The 20,524-nt window shown below is 46.3% G+C and overlaps 1 protein-coding gene across 1 annotated transcript in view; it reads left to right on the top strand.

Annotated features, from left to right (window-relative positions):
* LOC144109625 (phospholipid-transporting ATPase ABCA3-like) overlaps positions 1-20,524 on the top strand; it is a 93,732-nt gene that overhangs the window by 24,656 nt on the left and 48,552 nt on the right. Inside the window, exons 12-18 of the mRNA XM_077642443.1 lie at positions 1,456-1,666; positions 6,414-6,669; positions 9,757-9,812; positions 11,632-11,954; positions 13,844-13,974; positions 15,100-15,238; positions 17,748-18,054. Of these exons, the coding sequence (XP_077498569.1) occupies positions 1,456-1,666; positions 6,414-6,669; positions 9,757-9,812; positions 11,632-11,954; positions 13,844-13,974; positions 15,100-15,238; positions 17,748-18,054 (1,423 nt within the window). The remainder of the gene's footprint in view (positions 1-1,455; positions 1,667-6,413; positions 6,670-9,756; positions 9,813-11,631; positions 11,955-13,843; positions 13,975-15,099; positions 15,239-17,747; positions 18,055-20,524) is intronic.

Below are 20,524 nucleotides of genomic sequence, written 5' to 3'. Positions count from 1 at the left end.
GGTGATGCTGTTATTGTAAGAAGGCATGTGCTGTACGTGAGAAATGAAAGGCCAACGAGGCAGTTCGAACGTAGACATGGACAAAAAACGAAACGGGAAATTCGTTTCCTCTTGTTGCATAAAAACCTTACATCGCACTTATGAAGCGCTAATTGGCGTGGTACTTATTTTATTATCCACAGCTAAAAGCCTTGTGTCACCGCTGTTCCAAGTTCAGTTAATACTTCGGTTCGCGCTTAACTTATCGCCATTGGTGCCCTTACTTTATCGCCAATAGAACCCATTACTATGTGTTTTTATATTTGTTGCATATTAAACGGCCACAGATACGTTTTAATTACTCCAGAGCAATGTTTGATAATGACTTCGGTCATCTCGGCAGCCGTCTACGGTTCACAGGAAAGGTGAATGAAGGCCTGCGCGTTTTAACTGTGTACGCTTCTAACAACGTGGCCTTCGCATATTTAAAGCACCCTGGGTCACCTGTAATTTTCGTTCGTTTTAACAGTTTTTCACAAACATTAGCTTCGGCTGTATGCTGGAGGTTACATCGACACCTCTGAGTGCTTGCATCGTTTGCGGCGCGCCGCCCCGTAAGGCCCACCTCTGTGGGCGCGCATATGGCTCTAAAATAAACATGTTCTGCTGTCCACAGCTTAAGTGTATCACACCAAGGCTGACACTTCATCAAATGCGCTGCTCCAGGGACAAAAGTGGCAAGGGAAAAGACTCGAATTTCAGCTCCCACATGTCCAACATTCTCGTACAAAAATTTTGAAAATTGGTAAATTGTAATATTCTGTAATGAAAATATTGAAGGTGATGCTGCATTCTTCTGATATCTAGCAAAATCTTTCTTTGAAACTGTTTCCATCGAACACATTGAACAGTTAACACTGCAAATAGAAAACCAATTGGGAACGCTTTTGACAACAGCAAAAACGTGAATAGAAAAAAAATACGAAACTGCCATCCTGTGATCTGCGTATTTATTGATTGTTATAGTGAAACCTTACATTATATGAAAGAATTTCGTTCATAAACGGTTCCTCGTTCAAAAATGCTTTTGTCCAGAAATCTTGTCAATTCAAGGAGAAAAAAAAAACGCTCCACTCTAGCAAAAGAGGCGACAGACCTCATTTTGTTCTGTCGTCTCTTTCCTAGAGTATCCCGCTTTTTTTTAGATTAATAAATACAACCAACTAGCCCCTATTGCTGTCTTGGTTTTGGGTACGTTTCTCTAACCATGTTTACGATGAGCCTATACATGTTTTCTCCCTTCCTTTCGCGCAAGAACGCCAGCCAATACTGGCTAGTAATTTATATTGGTCTTTTAAAGGAACCGAGCGCTTTGTTAATGAGACGAATAAGGGTTGGGTATTGAAGATCCCGCAAGTATATGTTTCTGACCAGGACCCCTGGCACCCACAGTCGTTTCTTTCTTCCTGTGCTCAGCTCGTCGTCATCGACGAGCCGACGGCCTCCCTGGAGCTCATGGATGCGCGCACTGTTTGGGAGACACTACTGCGGGTGCGACGCCACTGCGGGCTCCTCTTCTCCACGCACAACATGACCGAGGCGGATGTCCTCGCAGACCGCGTAATCGCGCTCAGCGCAGGCATCGTAGTGTGCAACGCGTCGCCGACCCACCTCAAGAACTTGTACGGTAAGATTATGAGGGATACAGACCAACAACCAGCTGACGGTTAGCACTTTTTAAACCTAGTGATAGGAGCGAAAGCTCTGTTAAGCGTGGTTACGCATGGTTTGGCGCCAGTCAGTCCGGCGCGTGTCTAATTCATGGCGAGACTTAAGCGACCGAGCGCCAGGGAAGCAGCTGTTATACCCCCGCTAGTCACGTGGTACAGCAGCGACGAGGCTCCATGCGAGCTCAGCTGTGGCGCCTCCACAGTGAGTCACGTGGTTTGACGTCACTTGTCACACCTCCGCTCCGCCGGCTCAAGGTCAAACGCTCACCAAACTTGACCTTGAAAGTTGTGCTTTCGCTCTAAAATGCTTGTTCTGGAGCGTTGGCGTTGTAGCTCCTGAGGGGGAAGGAGTGCAGTCATGCAAAACTTGACCTGAAATGAAAGAGCGATTGCTAGCAATCGCCGGTGACTCCGTGCAGCCACTAAGCCACACAAACCATAAACGAAGTACGATATTTTCTCGCTTATAACGCGCCGTTTTTTTTAACACAAAAGTCTAGTCCCAAAAAGTCATGAGCGTTACAGTCGGATGCAACACCGAAACCACGCTCCAAACCACCGCGGCATCACTGCCATCATTAGATAGACTCTAAGCCTTTTTTACTTCGGCAGCTGACATATTTGACATCTTGGAGACGTTAAACCCAGCGGCACATTTATATTGCCACGATATACTGAGGCTGACATTCACCACTTGTGGGTTTGCCCGGCGCTGAGGCCAACCGGAATTCGCCATCTGGCAGCAGCGGGTCTCCAGCCAGACAACCAGTCCTCATATATTGCTTGGACGCAGGGCCACATCAACGCTCCCTCCTCGTCTTCATTAGATCCGCGCACCTTTTCTCATTCATCTAACACCCCTTTTTTGTAGCGATAGCTACATTACGAAAGCATTTCGAGCCTTCAGTGTGGCTGCGCCGCCACGCTGTCACGGGGTTGTTCACGTGGTGCGGAGCAGCTGCCGGCGGCGTGGTGCCGTGGCGGATCACGTGGTTGGTCACGTGAGCAAGTTCCACTCGGCCAGCTGTAGCTATCGCGTCTCTCCAGGTTTAACCAAGGCTAAACCACCGCCAATTTTTTTCTGTGCTTTCCCAACTGCTTTTCTGGCCTGATGCAATGAAAACGTTATCAAAAAAAGTGTACTTTAGTTATGGCAAGAGCTGTTGTACGGAGCCCAACCTGGGCCTTCGTATAACTGAGTTCCCTAGAATTTTGCAGGCGGTCGGAGTTGTGCCTAGCGCAGGGCGCTCCGGAGGAGCCTCTTCCCGGAGGGTACCCGGAAGTTTCCCAATCCGCTGCGATCCGGTATAGCGGCGCTGAGTGTGCGATGCATCCAATCCGCCCAATTTCCATCAGCTTCACCGCTTGAATTGCTGCCAAAATCTTTAGACACAAACACACGCACACATATAGAGCAAGTTTTCCCCACTGAGGGTACTGACCTTGCTGCCATGTCGGACGAGGTTCGTGCTATAGGCAGATTGTGCAGCACTGAAGGCATGGAAGTTTCAGTGTTAAGCAGCCGCCGCCTCCGAGTGAGATTTGTTACCAGTAACAGCTCTTGCCGAATTTTGTGACTAGTCCGTATCTAATCCGTGTAACTTACCCGATCATTTTTGGAAAGATGGCCATCTGAAATTTGGAGGATAATGTTAACAACGTACAGGCTGAACCGACATTGGTTCAAAGTAATTTCGGCCTAGCAGCGGATTGTATGCAACACGGGCCTGTGCCAGTGAACTGATCTCAAATTCTTATTCAGATCGGTTCCAGTAACGAAAATTTGAACTACGCGTCGGTTACTCGGCTCGCTCGCGCTGGTGGTCGCTTTTCCGAGGCTAGCAGTAGGCAAAGCGAGAGGGAACTTTCGGTTAGTTACATAGATTTCAATAACTATACCGAACGTGCGTCACGCTTAATTCATAACTACACGACCGCTGGAAGCTCGGTTTCCCTGTTACCAGGCTTCTTAATTTGCCGCATGCCAATGTGGATGGCGTGAAAGGCGGTCAGTATTATCACTGTTTGCCTGCGGCTTTGGTCTGGCATGTCTGTCATATTCAGGTGCGCGTTGCGTTGACAGCGAAGAACCGTAAAGGCAACGCCGAGGGTTGATGTGGAAGCAACTACGGACGTCGCCTCGGGCTTCTGCGCAAATTGTCCTTTTTCCATTTGTGCATGGCGGTTGGGTGCGTGTTAAATTCGGATACTTACAACTACTATAGGGACCGATGCGAGCTGCTTGTCCGCACTGTTTTTTTTTTTCGCCATTTCTCTTCTTGTTTGTTCAATTTCTCTTGGGGGAACGGCTCCTCCGCTACTTATTGGTTGTCTGTCCGTCATTTTCATGCAAGCCTGTGCATGACTCAACATGTGCCTTTCGGCGACCCCTTGGCCAGGTATCATGCCGCTCAGCACAGCTATCATCATCATCATATTTTAAAATTTGAGGGGACAGCTCCGCCTTAAGGATATGACGCGATAGCGTTAATGACTTGGTGCCCATGCATGCGCAATTGGCCATTCACAACTTTACATTCACATGTCCCAGAGACTTTTCATTCCACTCCTTGCGCGATGGTGCATCGCAATGGTGCCCCGCGATGGCAGGTGCTGCCACCGGCGTGTTTTGTGCGAACTATAGGTTGCTCTTGCCGAGCAGCCTCTCGCAGTAAACCATTAATTTAACTGTCACCTGCCAGTGTGGTTAGCATGTTCCCAATCCGGTGGATAGGTCGTGATGCCGCCACAAGGTCACGTGACCTAGGTATCCCACCTAGGTTGCTTCTGCGGGGGTGGTTGCCTGGGACACCCTATTTATCACTCACAACGCCGACGCCGGATTTTCTGCGTAACGGGCTTTTAACGCTATCGCATTAATATTACAGTATTGGAGTGTAGGTCATTGCAGAAAATTGCATTAAAGGCAGAAATACCACGGAAAAACGCATCTCACCTTTACAGTTGCATAAAACTTACCGGCAGGCATGAATTCGGAGTTCACAACGCCGACGCCGGATTTTCTGCGTAACGGGCTTTTAACGCTATCGCATTAATATTACAGTATTGGAGTGTAGGTCATTGCAGAAAATAGCATTAAAGGCAGAAATACCACGGAAAAACGCATCTCACCTTTACAGTTGCATAAAACTTACCGGCAGGCATGAATTCGGAGTCATTTTGGGGCATGCACTTAGGGCCCGTATAGAAGTGTTGCAGCATTTCGAAAATTTTTTGCTATTTTTGGCTTTTGAATCAACTATATGCTGACCTTCCTCCTGTGTAATAACTTGCTAATCAGCTGCTCATACGCAAATGTATGGAAATAATCTGCCTTTTCCACTTGGACGCTCCGCGCATCTGCAGCACTCCTCCCCTTCCTTCTCCTGAGGTCGACTGGTTGAAAATAGCCAGAATCGTGTGCGCATGCGTGGTTCATGCTGGCGGCAGGCGTAAGTGACGGATTTTGGCAGATGTCAAGGACGCGCTTAGCATCTCGCATACACAGTAGGCGTCACGTGGAAGACAGCCTGCGTCGGCCGCGTGCGTTTGTTTTCAACCAGTTTTCTGAGTAGCAGTTGAATTTTTGCACACTTCCTAGAGGGCGCCACAGGTTGTCAAAAAGGAGGATTCTGCCGGTCATAGATTCAAATTTCACTCCAACAGCGCACGGCAGTAGTGTGTGGTTGTTCTTAAGCATGAAACGTTTCCATGACTATATTAGCCTAATCAGCGCTCATACTGAGCGTCAGTGCCAGCAACAAACCATAGAGAAGTGATATAAACGCGACACTATACATACATCATGTGCAACGCTATGAAAGGTACGGTAGTAGTCCGGACGGGAAAATAAAGGGAGGCGTGTTACTCCGCGCTTGTTCTGTGGCCGACGGGTCTAAGTCACGAGAAAGCGACAGCGTGTTATCAGCAATAACAGTGCATTTAACCAAGATCATGACAAATGTGTCATGTGGTAAGCCTACAGGAAAACCGTTTACTATTTTTCGCTCACCACAAATAACGCACTACTTTTTGGTCGCGGATGCAGGCAGCGCAAACAAGAGTGCTAGCTTTGACAGCCTTGCACCTTATGTTTGAAACGGAGTATAGCGCTTACTATTCTTGCTCCTACTTGATCAGAATTTAAGCGCCCTCCGTGATGTTACTCACAGGTCTCCCTTCAACTGAGTCAGAGGTGTCTAGGCTGAAAACTACGGTGCAGGGTACCCTGAACAACTGCCAGTGGACCATCAAAAAAAATAGAAATCTAGAAGTAACCTCTGCGATAACGTCAGGTCTTCATGCGACTTTTAAGTCTATGGGCTGCACTTTTACGAAAGGTTAATCTTTGCAGCGTAACATTTGCTGCCAGATGTCACTAAATGCATGCCACACTTGAGCGTTCAGCATAATGTTACAAGCGCAGGGTACAAATGCGAGATTGAAAACGATGAAGAAAACTGAAAAGCTTTTACAGACTCATTCAAAAGTCTTCAGGACACATGGTTTGCTTTTGCGAATTGTAGTAGAGCATTTGAAGTACCCCCACAAAGTGAGAGGCGTTGCAAAGACTGTGGTATCTACCCGTCTTACAAAGATTTAGATTTTGAAGGCTGTAGCAAGTGCGCTACACACTTTTTGGCCTCAAGACTTGTGGCCAAATGTGCACATATACACGAAGCTCTGCCACTTCACCGTGCGCAGGGGTCGGCTACAAGATGAGCCTGGCGAAGAGCCCCTCGGTGCCGTTCCAGCATCGCAGCGTCTTGTACATCGTGAAGAAGTGCGCCCCGGAGGCGGAGATCCTCAGCGATTCGTCCACGATGTCCGTAATAGCGCTGCACACAGTCCTGACGCAAGGTTTCGATCGCATGTTCCGGGACCTCGAGTCGCGCAGCCAAGAACTCGGAATCAAATCCATAGGACTCACCGTGTCCACTCTCAAGGACATCTACCTCAAGTAAGACAGATCTTTTTTTTTTAGAAATTCGCCTGCAACTAAGCCGCACAAATTGTAAAGTGAAACGGTAAATATTGATACATTAACTAGTTTGATTTGATTTGATTTATTTAATTTCTCTACAGAGAAAATGGAGGAGTTAAAGGCACATGGCCCGACAGAGGCTCCTGCCCCAGGTAGCGAAATTCGGCACTCAGTGTACACTGGTCTCAATGCTTACATGCATATGCATTTGTGGCCAAACCAAGAATCAGCATGATTCAGCATGTATACAATATATGCAAAAATACTTACTATTTACAATGAACTTCACGCATCTACATACGTTGGGTCGAAAAAAACTTGTGTGTTTTGATATACAAAACCGTATAGAAGGGGTTCCAAAGGCGTTTGAACGGTTATCAATTATAGGACCTCCGCAGCCTGTGCTTATGAGAGAAACAGTAGTACATAAATTCTGGAGCACAGGGAAAGTTTTCTAAATTTCAGCAAAAGGTCCCACTATTCTTTCTTTCGCCCCTACGCCATTCTTCAACCACGGCAGAGTTCAAAAGATGAGACCTGCGCGTATCCGCTAAGCCACTACTGTGATTATCGAATTTGTGTTAGCTGCTGTGAGAGTAGCACGAGAGCATCACGACGTGCTGTTCTTGCACGTAGACATTGATTCGCTGCCGTTCAGTCGTCTCTTGTCATGTGTGCGCAAATGAACTAGCTTTCTTGGTAATGTGTTCTGTCAGATTTTCCTTTCGGCCTGTCCGGAGCAAAACAGACCTCGCGTAGCTTTTGATAATAAACCCGGTCCCACCCTTCAGTCAACAAACTCATGAAGGTGTACACGTGTGCCCACGAGAACTCCTGCTACCCGTAAGACAATGGCTATTGTACTGATTACCTGCTGTTATCGGTCACGGCTCGAGTGAGCTGCACTCATAAAAAAATTCTTTACATACGGATTCGTGAAATTAACGTATGCTTCAAAGACTTCGTCAACTTAATATCTGCTTCATAGACTTTAGGTTTGCCTTAGATGCACGCTGTACTGAATGCGGAATAAAGTACTCGAAACGAACAGTACTTTACTTTTAAAGCGGCAGCAGCGTAGTATGCTTCTGTGAGGTGAGAGGAGTCGGTGTCGTATGTCGTGACAGAAAACTCCCGTCGTTAACTATTGGTCAGTGGTATTACTAATCTGGGGCAATAATCGACAGGTGGACCATGCAACTGCCGGTCTCTATGCTCATGTCTAACTATTATGCTGTTTTTCTGACTCCGTTTAATGCTATCCGGATTAGCTATGGCCATGCTGTCTGTGGTGAGGCGATCGATATTGGGGTTAGGCATATGCGCGGCTAGGGCGCGGGTGGAATGCACTGATCGCGATCTTTTATTTTGGTCACAAGGAGAGAACCTTCAGGTTTATTCCGCTTGTGTGCTCTCAATTTTTGTGCCTCCTTCAGAGCTCTCATTTCTGCTTTGGTTTGCGTAAAATAGGAGAGGAGCCCTACATCAGGTGATGTAGGAAATCCTGTAAGCGGTGTATGTTACCACCTCTGCTTTCAAACACGATGCTTAACACGATGCTTTCCAACTACAAAGGGCAATACGAGCGGGAAAAAATAAGTGGGCGGTTGTGTTTCTCGGTAATGCGTTTCCCCAGCACAGCAGCAGCAGGATTTTGTAGTTCATGCTTGACGATTTAATATTTTGCGATTTGATCATTTACAATTGCTCTACATGCTCGCGGTGATATCACGGCACGGAAGCCACGTGGGAGGCGAGCGCTGCACGGCTCTCTTTGTGTTTATGTCACTGCCTAGAGTCACGTGGAGTTTAGTCACGTAGAGTGCTCGCTCGGGTAATCCCGCGGGGCTGGCCAAGTGGAGACCACCGCCGTGAAGCTGGCGATCACGTGACCAGCAGTGCTACTATGCCTAAACCGACGGATACAGCGAAGAATGATCTACTAAATCTGCTACTCTTTCGGTTGGTAAAATAAACCTCTCGTCCTGCCTACTCTGAGGACATTACGTGTACGCTACAAGTCACCATGCACTATATACACTACGCTTTTGAAGAGAATGGTATATTTTTATTGAACGGTTCTTAACCGCTGAAAGTGCGATTCAGGTTACTGATCAAGGTCAGCGCTGGCCAGCACCTAGCTGTATTAATCCCCACTTTGTCTACAGAGGTTCAATTCATAAATAGGGCTTGTCGATGCGGCTGTATTTCGATGGAGGCGAAATGAAAAATGCCGCTGTGTCGTATAATTGCAGGATTTCCGAATTAATCCGGAGCCCTCCACGACGGCGTCTTACAGCTATGTGCAAGTTTTGAACGTTAAATCGCGCATACCATACCAGTCCTTATAGCTATGCATGACGGTTTCAAGCTCGATTGCCATCCAGGCGATCTTTGCCTTGTGCAGGCAGAAGAGAGTGATACACTGGAGTGCAGCCCATTGCAACAGGTGCCATAGTGGAGGGCTCCGGAATAATTTCGATGACCTAGGGATCTTTAACGTCCACTGGCATCGCACAGCACACGGGCGCCTTTTGCGTTTCGCCTACATCGAAATGCGGCCGCCGCTGTCGGGTTCGAACCCGGCTCAGGAAACACAGGATGGATGAGTCGGATGAAAGGCAGGCGTTTGAAAATTCGTAGCGTATACCTTTGCTTCGAGCCTAGGAAACATGCCAGACGGTTGCTCGAAAAAGTAAACTTCCGCCCAGTACTCCCCTTACAAAAATGGTTTATAGACAGTCTATAGACTTCTTATATACTCCATTGCCTTCCTATGCTTATTTCTTTTGTCTAATCATAGTCCGTAGACTGTCTATAGACAAAAGTCTACTAAAAGTGTATGGCCATAAATCTATATATTGTCTATAGACTGTCTATATGATTTTTATTGTCTATAGACGGTTCTCTAGGATTTGCCTATAAACAGTCTATAGAATTTATAGACGGAAGTCTATGGACAGTCTATAGGCTTGCAGTCTGTAGACTGTCTACAGAAATTTTTGTAAGGTGATCACCAGATGCCTTACAAAGGGAACTGACAATGCAGCTTTGCATTTGCAGGATGACCTTGGCCACTGCGTCACTGAAAGAGAGGAACATGACGGGGCAGCAGCTTCGTAAGTGCAGAACTTCTACATCAACGCTGTGCGAAAAGCGCATCGGCGCTTTCGCGAATTCGTTCACCGTGCCTACCTCCTACCTGCCTACCTTTTTGAAGGAAGTCAGTGGCGATGAAGAAAAACATTCTTCTCAAACTATACGCCGCACTGCCTCAGTGCTCCAGGTATTCCTTTTCTGCCTGAGCATTCGCAAGGACGTGTTATTCTTGTCGTGCAGTCTCAGCGTGCACCAATAGATCATGGCAGGCATGCCGCAGCATAACCAGATGACGGCTTCTGTCAGAAATTTAATGTCTGCACATTTGAATGGAACCGATTAATTGGAAATTAGTAGTGCAATCATACTACTCAATAGCACAAATAAAAAAGACATGCCCCTATGCTTCCCTTGGTTTTGATGACTGTTGGCTTCCTCAGTCATGACCGTCCAAACGCGCCCCTCATATCCTTACTCTTGTTGGGTCAATACATTTTTTAACTTTCTTTAAAGCAAAGGAGGCGTTGAATGGCTTAAAGAATGTCGCGATCTGTGTACAAATAACACATTCAACGTTTTCTTTGTACGCAGACGTGATACTCGTGACGTCACAAGTTTCCTGCCTCGTTCAACCCATCATTCCTTCGTGTCAACGCTACGTTCTGCACGCTATACCCTACACCCAAACCGCACGCAGCCACTTTCCGCCAGGGCCAATATCACATGGTTATTCATGCGTAGTAGTGTCTATCGCATGATTGTAGGGAAGGAAACATGCCAGCAAAATTTGGTGTCTATACATGTACTCTTTTGGAGGCAGCAAAAATTGGCTGTGGTTTAGCTCTGGTTAACCCTAATTTAAATGCGAAAGCTTCGTTTCCTCGGCACGTCGTCTACGCAGCGTCTCATTCCGACGCTCTCGAGAACTCAAACCGGTCCCTTCCGCAGGTCAAGGGTCACTCCGGGATGTGGCACGACTTCCTCGCTTCGTTCTGTCGTTGTTGCGTCTTTCGCGCTCTCCATAACGACTAGAATACAATGAGGCGAAGCGCATATATATATATATATATATATATATATATATATATATATATATATATATATATATATATATATATATATATATATATATATATATATATATATATATATATATATATATATATATATATATAGCGTCACGACTAAGCCGCCGAGGCGAGCGTTGCAAGCCGAAAACAGATGGCGCCACTGCCGGTTCTCAGCGAAAAAGCGTCGTCTGCGGGTTTTGGCTCGCCGATCTCTCGTAGACGCTTACGTTTCCGCATCATGTGCGCCTGAACTAAGTAAGTGCTATTCTCAAACTTGCTACGATACAAAAGTTACCATAATACGCAAGCTCTGTGTGCAGTTTCACCGCAAACGAGCCAGCGGTTCAGGCGGGGAAATTTTTGAGTGTCAGCGATAAAAACGCACAATACTGTATGTATATATATATATATATATATATATATATATATATATATATATATATATATTATACACACACACCGTGAGGCGACATCTCTCCCTCTACCCCAGCGGAGAACATCTGGTGGAGCGAGCGGCGACGGCAGCCGCGTCGACGGCGGCGCCATCTGTTGGAGCGCGGCTGCGGTGTTGCTAGGCAACGGCGGCTCAAGGTCGTTCGTCGGCCACGGCATACCGCATAAGGCATACGGCATACGGATGAAGTGCGCGACGAGCCGAAATGGCTCACTGGCTGGCGTAGTAAAGTTTTCGCTTTAAAAGTCTCACTCCCACCACCTGCCGGGTAACAACGTGCGCTTCTGTGAGCGAGTGCGCCTGATTCGGTCGCAGCTGGCAACCTGTCGACCATGCTTAGCAGCCGCGGTGAAGGGACGACTGCGTGCGGCCGAGCGCGGGTCTACCTGATGGAGCGAGTGCTGTACATGCGGACCCTGTGGCAGACGGTGGTGCTCCGTCGCGTGCTACCCATCTTCGTCCTGGTGGTGGGCCTCATGTGGCTGAGCGCGTCCGCCCAGCCACGGCGCCGCCAAATCAGGTCCGCCTCTATGATCCATGTGCCGGTGTCGCTGAACGCGCTCTACAAGCGCGCCGATGTTTTCCTCGACGACGACGCCAAGGCCAGGCTGGGCATCAGTCCGTACTACGAGTTTCTGGTGCGTCTCAGTTAAATCACCCGCCGCAGTGTCTAAGTGGTTAGGCACTCGGCTACTGATCCGGAGTTCCCGGGTTCGAACACGACTGCGGCGGCTGCGTTTCCATGGAGGCGAAACGCTAAGGCGCCCGTGTGCTGTGCGATGTCAGTGCACGTTAAAGATCCCCAAGTGGTCGAAATTATTCCGGAGCCCTCCACTATGTCGCCTCTTTCTTCCTTTCTTCTTTCACTCCTTCATTAATCTCTTCCCTTACGGCGCGGTTCAGGTGTCCGCCGATATGTGAGACATACTGCGCCATTTCCTTTCCCCCCAAAAAAAAGAATTTCATTTTTCAGTTAAATTCCATCATGTCGAAACACGATACACCAGCCTCTTTCAGATATGTGTACTTGACTGTGCGCATGAGGATCATTAGGGTTTAATATAGTTTACGGGAGTTTAACGTCCCAGAGCGATTCAGGCTATGAGGAAAGTCGTAGTGAAGGGCTCCGGAAATTTTGACCACCTAGAGCGCCTTAACCCCAGTGCCCGAAATTTCCGCAGCCCTTCACCGAATCCTTATCTCAATCCAATCCTTATCTGAAATGTTCCGTCTCGAGCACAGACCAAGTTAATTTGAAAGCAACGAAGTTGAAAATTGGTTGTAGGGGAAAGGAAATGGCGCAGTACCAGCCTCACATATCTCTCTTCTTTCTCGCTTCACATATGCGCTTTTATGCTGTGCTCTCTACCCCTTTTTTCCTGTGAGCGTCTATTTAGCGCACAGCCTTTCAAAAATGAATATGTACCATTTAGCCCGTCAGAAAGCCTTACATATCTCGGTGGACGTCAGAATCGCGCTCAAAGAAGGTATAAAAGAGGGAGTGAAAAGAGAAAGGAAGAATGAGATGCCATAGTGGAGGTCTCCGGAATAATTCCCACCGCCTGGGGATCTTCAACATGCACTTACATCGCACAGCTCATGGGCGCCTTTTTTGCGTTTCGCCACCATCGAAACGTGGCCGCCGCGGTCGGGTTCGAACCATAGTAATCCGGCTCAGCAGTCGCTACCAAATGTAAGATCTTTATTTCATGTCAGCCGTGTGAAGATGTCAGCAATGAGGCTAATGTTAGTGTACCGCACCAGAAGGCATTCCGGCCAATGGCCCATAACGTATAGCCCAGACTATTGTCCTCTGTCTATTTGCTCATGATTTTCAGAGCTCGTTTGAATAACGACATAATATTTCATACATATTTCAATAACTAGTAATAATCTACCGAAAAGTTGCTGATGATGTGACGTGCATCGCCGCTAAATCTAATCTCCTCTTGAGTCTCTCTATGCCACCAAATAAAGGTTTTCACCACCACCACAACCTGCAATAATAATAATAATAATTGGTTTTTGGGGAAAGGAAATGGCACAGTATCTGTCTCATATCGGCGGACACCTGAACCGCGCCGTAAGGGAAGGGATAAAGGAAGGAGTGAAAGAAGAAAGGAAGAAGAGGTGCCGTAGTGGAGGGCTCCGGAATAATTTCGACCGCCTGGGGATATTTAACGTGCACTGACATCGCACAGCACACGGGCGCCTTAGCGTTTTGCCTCCATAATAACGCAGCCGCCGCGGTTTTTATGGAGGCAGAACGCTAAGGCGCCCGTGTGCTGTGCGATGTCAGTGCATGTTAAACATCACCACCTGCAAGAAACCATGCTTTCGCACAGTATTTCCTGCTTAGCAATACTAAACTGCTAGCCTCCCCCCCCCCCCCTCCCGCCCCTCAGTTTCCCTTCAGTATGCGTCAGTCGCTAGCTCTAAAGTCGTCATAAATCGTTGAAAGCCTTTTGTTTTTAGTGTTCTATCGATGCTATTCGAGTGGCCACCCAAGGAGCCTTTCTTGGCGCAGGTGAAAGAGGAAAGAGCCGTGCTCCATCGCTACAACGGCACCGCCATCGACGCACTGTTGCTGGAATCCCTGCAGGACTACATTCAATACACGAGCCACTACATCCTCGGCGCTGTGTTCAGGGGCGAAGCGTGAGTTCACTCTTCGATTGCCCTAAGTAGTCGGCGCAGCAGAGCATTCGGCGAATGTATGCGTTTAAATGCTACGTCAGTGCTAGGTTGTAGGCTCGATCGAAAATTCTGAAAATTGGAAAGTTGTAAGGCACTGTTAAGGAAATATTGAGGGTAATGGTCCATTATTGTGAAATGTAGCAAAATTAAAGTGCTTTCATCGATCGCATAGAACAGTTAAGACTGCCATAGAAAACCAATGGGGAACGCTTTTGGCGACAACAAAAACGTGAGTAGAAAAAAAATACAGGACTGCCGTCGGGTGATCTAAGGATATATTGATCTTTACCGTGAATTCTTCCATTATATGCCAAACTGGCGTTAAGAAACGGTTTCCCGCTCAAAAATGCTTTCGTCCAGGTTTGCTGGATATGGACTCTAAAGAAATCTAGAAACGATACAGTTCGACCATGTACCTGTCTGTTTTCAAGCTCGAAAGAGATGCTAATCTGTTCGAACCATTTGGGGAGAAGTGTTGCGGTGTCCCCTGTAATCACAAATGCGATAACCTCGTCCTGACGATCCATGTCATTTTAGCCTGCATCTCATCCCATACCTTTGTCTAGGGGAAATCAGGACAGCCTCCTCGAAGCCTTTCCATTGGAGGTGGCTTGGTTGTTGCCTTTGTTTTGTTTTGTTTTTTCAATTTTTGCAGCTAAAGGTGCACCGAATTTCTCTAGGCTGTCTCTGGCTTCTCCTGTTATTTATTTCAATATTGCGCACGCTTGAAGCACCCTCTTTCCTTGATTTTAAAGCAAGATATTTATTATCGAACATGGGACACAGAGAGGCACTTTATTTCAACGTTGCTTTAGTGATAGCCAATCACGTACACTGATGTTTTCATTTACCTATTATTCTTCGAAACCGTTGCGGCTAATATAATAAACGCTACCTTGTAAAACTTCCGCACTTTAATAGCGTCATGTAACCATAAAAATTAACAACCGGTGGCCAATTGCAATCACCAAGACACTGTACTATGAGTGTTTGAAGAGACGCTCATATACTTCATACCATAAAACAAATGCATGCTCTCTGCCACATGTTATGCCACGTGGTTGATTACCCGAGCGTCTTTAACAGGTTCGAGGCCTGGTTCAATCCGTACGCCATCATGAGCAAGCCCCTGGCCTTCGACCTTGTCAGCAGTGCTGTGCTCGCTTACAGGACCGGAAGCTACTGGGCTCGCTTCCACACATCGTTGCTGGTGCACATTCCGAAGGTATGCACAAAGACCTCGCCTCATGGCTCAGTCGGTTGGCATTGTCGTTTCACTCGCCACCGCTGCCGCGGGTGGCACTGGTATATTATCATCTATGTCAGCAAACATGTCCAGCATTCTTGGACAAAAATTTTGAATACGCGAATATTGTTACGTACTGCATGTCCAACAATTTCGGACAAAATTTTGAAAATTGGATAATTGTAAGATACTTTTGAGGAAATATTGAAGGCGATGGTCCATTATTCTAATATTTAGCAAAATCTTTCTTTTAAACTGTTTCCATCGATCGCATCGAGCAGTTGAGACTGCCAGAGAAAACCAATCGGGAACGCTTTTGACGATAGCAAAAACGTTAATAGAAAAAAATTCAAGACTGCCGGTGGGTGATCTAAAGATATATTGATTGTTATAGGGAAATATTACATTATTTGAAAAAAAATGCACTCATATAAGGCATTCATATAAAAATGCTTTTGTCCACAATTGTTGGGTATGTGTTCCGGCGCGCAGCTAAATCTTTTAAAGCTTTTTGATCGCTCGCATCGTGCAGTTAAGACTCTCATAGAAAACCAATGGGGAATGTTCCTGACGATAGCAAAAACATTGACAGCCAAAAAATTCAAAGCCTGTCGACGGGACATCTGGGGATAGTCTGATTGTTATGGTTAAATCTTGCAATATATGAAAAAAATGCGTTCATTAACTCTTTGGCGGTGAAAAATACTCTTGTCCAGAATTTCTGGGTATCATGTGGGAAGCACGTAGGTTATCGCTAAGCCTCGAAAAATTTCGTAGCAATCAAAATCTGACTTTATTCTTCGTTAGCAAAGTTGATCTCCGTAAATGAGCAGTATGGGGTTGTAACCCAGAACAGCTCAACACAAGTAAGTTTATTGAGAACGAGAACACCTTCAACGGAAGTCCAATATTTATCAGCAGCCCCATGTTTCAGGACTAACTCGGTCCCTTCTTCAGGGATGACCTAGAGATTAGCGGTCAGCAGCAGCAGGCTAGAGCGGTCCTCGCTTCTCCATTGCTGTCACCTGGTGAAGGTCTATAACATAAGCGGAGGAGAACGTTCCTGGAGAACCGTTCACAGTCGCCTTTGTGAGCTGGATGTGCCACAAATCGAAGTGATGCCTCTTGAAAGAATTGTTCCACGGCCAACACGCTCACTTCGGAAGCAATTCTGTGGTCAGCGCCCTGGCAGTGCTCGCTGAGGGAGTTTCTCTTTGTGTTCATTGTCCGGAAGGCTTTGGTGTTACCCGATTCTCTGATTGAGGATTTTGACTCGCCTTTCTATGAAACCGGGCGCTCGGAGCACGGAATTTTGTTGATAATTCCTCGTTATTTATTTTTGGAGACGTGGTCTTTGGGCCGAGGTTGATTAGAAAATTGACGCCGAAAATATATCTAACCCTTTCAAACCTGTTGTCTTCACATGAGGACAAAAACAAAAAATTTGTCGTAGCCGAAATCGGCACAGAAGTGTTCCCCTACTGGCGTGTGTTCCGCTTTTCCCACACCTGTGGTTTTCATTGTGGTTTTCATTGTGGCATGAGTAACGACACAAATAAGGATGTCATTGAAGACCCATCTTGTCAAGTACTTCTATTCTATAAGTACTTGTCTGAAAGTCTAATAATTTTGGTAATTTTTTACTTTTTTGAAGGAAAAACCCAACATACTGTTTTCTGTTATAATATTATTAAATATAGTGCATCGTTCATTACATGTTCGCATGTGTGGACACCAGTGCTTGGCGGCCATCGTTTCGTGCAGTTCAGGCCCGAAAAGACTTGTTCAAAAAAAATTAGGTGTTTTTAAGCATTGAAAGTTCCGTTCGCATTTTTCTTCTCGATGAGCATTTTTCTTCTTTCGCGATGTGGTGGCTTACGCATTATTACAAAAACAAAACAAAAAAAAACAAAGCGCGCAACCAATAGTTTGTTGTGTATCAGTAATGCTGTTGCAGTTCACATACTTCTAGGTGAAAGCCATTTGATGTCTATACTCCTTCAAGTATCCATACATAAGGCTGTTCACTTACTTTTAGAAGGGGGGCATGTGTAAGAATAAATAAGCTCTAAATGACACTGCTCCATTTGTTTTATACGTGTTCCTGCAACCGTGTCTCCTATGCGCTTGTGTTCTTCAACTATAAGCCACCTAACCTATTTTAACCTAACCCGAAATAAACTTATAGTGCTTTCAGCTACTCTGGCCCGGTTTGTCTCGATGTCTTCCTGGATTGTCAGTAGACTTGCTTGTATTCATTTTGGGATCCACGACTAGCCTCCGGCTAAGGATACTTGAAAAAAAATATATGTAATTGAATGAATGAATGAATGAATGAATGAATGAATGAATGAATGAATGAATGAATGAATGAATGAATGAATGAATGAATGAATGAATGAATGAATGAATGAATGAATGAATGTTTTTGAGCAGAAGCCTTACACACAACGCGACTAATGATGCGTTGCTCCGCCGCGACCCGCAGCGTAGCCAAGTCGAAAACTTCCTCCACGACGATCTCATGAGGTCGGTGGACACGACGGTCCACGAAATGGTGCATATCTGGGCACTGATGGGCCCCCTGGGCTTCGCCCTGGTCGTCTGCGGCTTCCTGGCGTTCCCTAGTGCGGAGAGCTGCAGCGGCTTTATGCAGCTGCAGCTCATGACCGGCATCTCCGGGTGGCTGCACTGCCTCCTCAACCTCATCTTCGACATGGCCTCGTTTGTCTGGATAGCCATGCCCGTCTCCGCGTCGTTCGTGCTGTTCTACCGCCTGAGCCGCACCACCTACAGTGAGTGACACATACCTGCTTATGCACTGAACAAGGAGAGAAGGAACGTAGCTAAAGGGAATTAATTGTCGGACGCTTTAGTGAATCGCCTTTAGAGCACAAATGCCGAGTCAGAACAAGGACACAAAAAGAAGACAGACGACAAGGAGGAGCGCACATTTTTGTCGTCTGAATTCTTGTGTAGTGTTTTGTATAGTGTATTTGTCCTCTTACGCGGAGAAAAATGTTTACGCGATCTTAGAAAAAAATGCCAGGTAAATTTCTAGCTCTGAGCCGACACAAAAATCGCGCGGTGAGTGCATGGACGAAGACATCAAATAAGAAAATTTCACGTTACACTGCGACCCGTGAAGTGCTGCGCAGTGAAGAGCTTCACAATTATTTTAGACGAAATATGGGTCGCTTATGTTGGCGGAACTGTCTCTGCACAATGGTTTATTGCTTTTAACTGTATCGCAAAAACACTTGCCCTGGTCGGCATTGAAAGCGTGTAAGTTTCAGCAGCCTTACTGTGCAGCCAATTTTACCTGCTTTTATGTCTCTCTGTCTCGGCTCTCTTATCGTTGTTTCGTCATTTTAGTTCGATCCAAAATGTATTGATTTAGTTCATCTTTCTCAGCATTGTCACCACAATCATCACCATAAGCCAACCATGGGTCCACTGCAGGACAGATGCGTCTGCCATCAATTTCTTATTAGCCCCCTGCGGCTTCTGCTACAGTCAACCTATTGCCGGAAATTTCCTGTCGTCTGCTCACTTTAGAGTTCCTGAATATGATACACAGGAATACTCGTTCACATAATCATCTGTCCCCCTTTATTAAGTTCTCCTCCTCCTGGAGTCAGCTGTGTTACCCTAAGAAACCACCGTATGTCCGTTCCCCACACAACGCGGCCTGGCCATGTTCATTCCATTATTTGTTTTTCTTGGTTTCACCATATAATTCAGTAACTCGGGCTTGTCCCCTGAGCTGATCTGCTTTGTTCCTGTCTCTCAAAAGGTACTCCTATAATTTTTCTTTTGAGATCTCACATCAGTGTTCCCAATTTTTTTTTATTTTTTTTGCTGAAGAGTCCTAAGATTGGCGGTTTTCACTAAGAACGGGGGAGTTACAGCGTTTTTTTTTTTTTGCTTTGTGGCTTCATCCGCGCCAGACAAGCACTTTACCGCGGTACATGCGGCAGTTAAGTCGTGTCAGAGTTTCTACACGAGTTCATAGAGGACATCAGTAAGCGAGAAAAGCTAGTCGATGAGGAAAAAAACTGAATATAAAATTGGCGCAAATATACTGTCTTCCGCGTTTCCTTACGACAGATGGTGGAAGGTCGTCGTACAGTTGCAAGCTGAATACAATTTTTTTCAAGATAATCTATCAGAGTGGAGCAGCATTGCAATTCGCAGTGATAGGGAGTTTCAATTTTACGCGGATGTACTTTAGAGTAGTACAGTTTAGTGTTGTCATCTCAGCTAACACCTACACGTAACCCTGCACTTGTGACGCAACAAGCATGACTCGTGTGCTGACGTTCTCTACTAGCTAACTCGGCACGGCGTGGCGGGCTTGTGTTCAGTCGCTTCAGACATTTTATTAACGGAGCCATCACTTGCGGTCACTGTTGTCGCCATCAATGCGTCTACGAGAATTTCGCCAGCAGAGTTTGCTACGTCATATCAGCGTCAAACGATGCATCGCCACTGCCTATGCAACCAAATTTTGGTTCAAGTTTTATGGGTGTTTTTATTACGGTGTAAAATACTTTTAACCAATGTTACGGGAGCGAACTGAAGGGCTCGTAAGGATATAACGCTGTTATCAACACAAACAGTCGTAAAACTCATGTAACAGGCCTTCAAAGCGCAGCTAGACCCGTGCAGACGACGCTGTGTCTGTTCAGCAGTCGAACGCTGGAGCTCTTGCGAACAACGCATTCATAGCACTGGCAACGCCGCTTAAAGCTTGGTAGGTCCGAGTAAAGAAACACCACAATGGCCATGACAAAAACACGCGCGCTACCATATCTTGTGTGCCCGTCGCACTTTCCCTTACAAAAATTTCTTTATACCGTCTACAGACTGTCTATAGACTTCTGTCTATGAAGTCTATAGACTTTCTATAAGCCGCCGCGGTGGCTGAGTGGTTATGGCGCTCGGCTGCTGGCCCGAGAGACGCGGGTTCGATCCCGGCCGCGCCGGTCGAATTTCAATGAAGGCGAAATTCTAGAGGCCCGTGTACTGTGCGATGTCAGTGCACGTTAAAGAACCCCAGGTGGTCGAAATTTTCGGAGCCCTTCACTACGACGTCTCTCGTAGCTTGAGTCGCTTTGGGAAGTTAAACCCCCATAAACCAAACCAGACTTTCTATAGACGAATACTATAGTCTAGTCTGTAGGCAATACCCATTCTATAGACGGTCTATAGATTTATGTCGACACACTTTTAGTAGGCTTTTGTCCACACACAGTTTATAGA

The sequence above is a fragment of the Amblyomma americanum genome, chromosome 11, assembly GCF_052857255.1.
Source record: "Amblyomma americanum isolate KBUSLIRL-KWMA chromosome 11, ASM5285725v1, whole genome shotgun sequence".
Lineage (NCBI taxonomy): Eukaryota > Metazoa > Arthropoda > Arachnida > Ixodida > Ixodidae > Amblyomma > Amblyomma americanum.
Note: the sequence above shows the minus strand (reverse complement) of the source record. Positions and strands in the feature narration are given on the sequence as shown.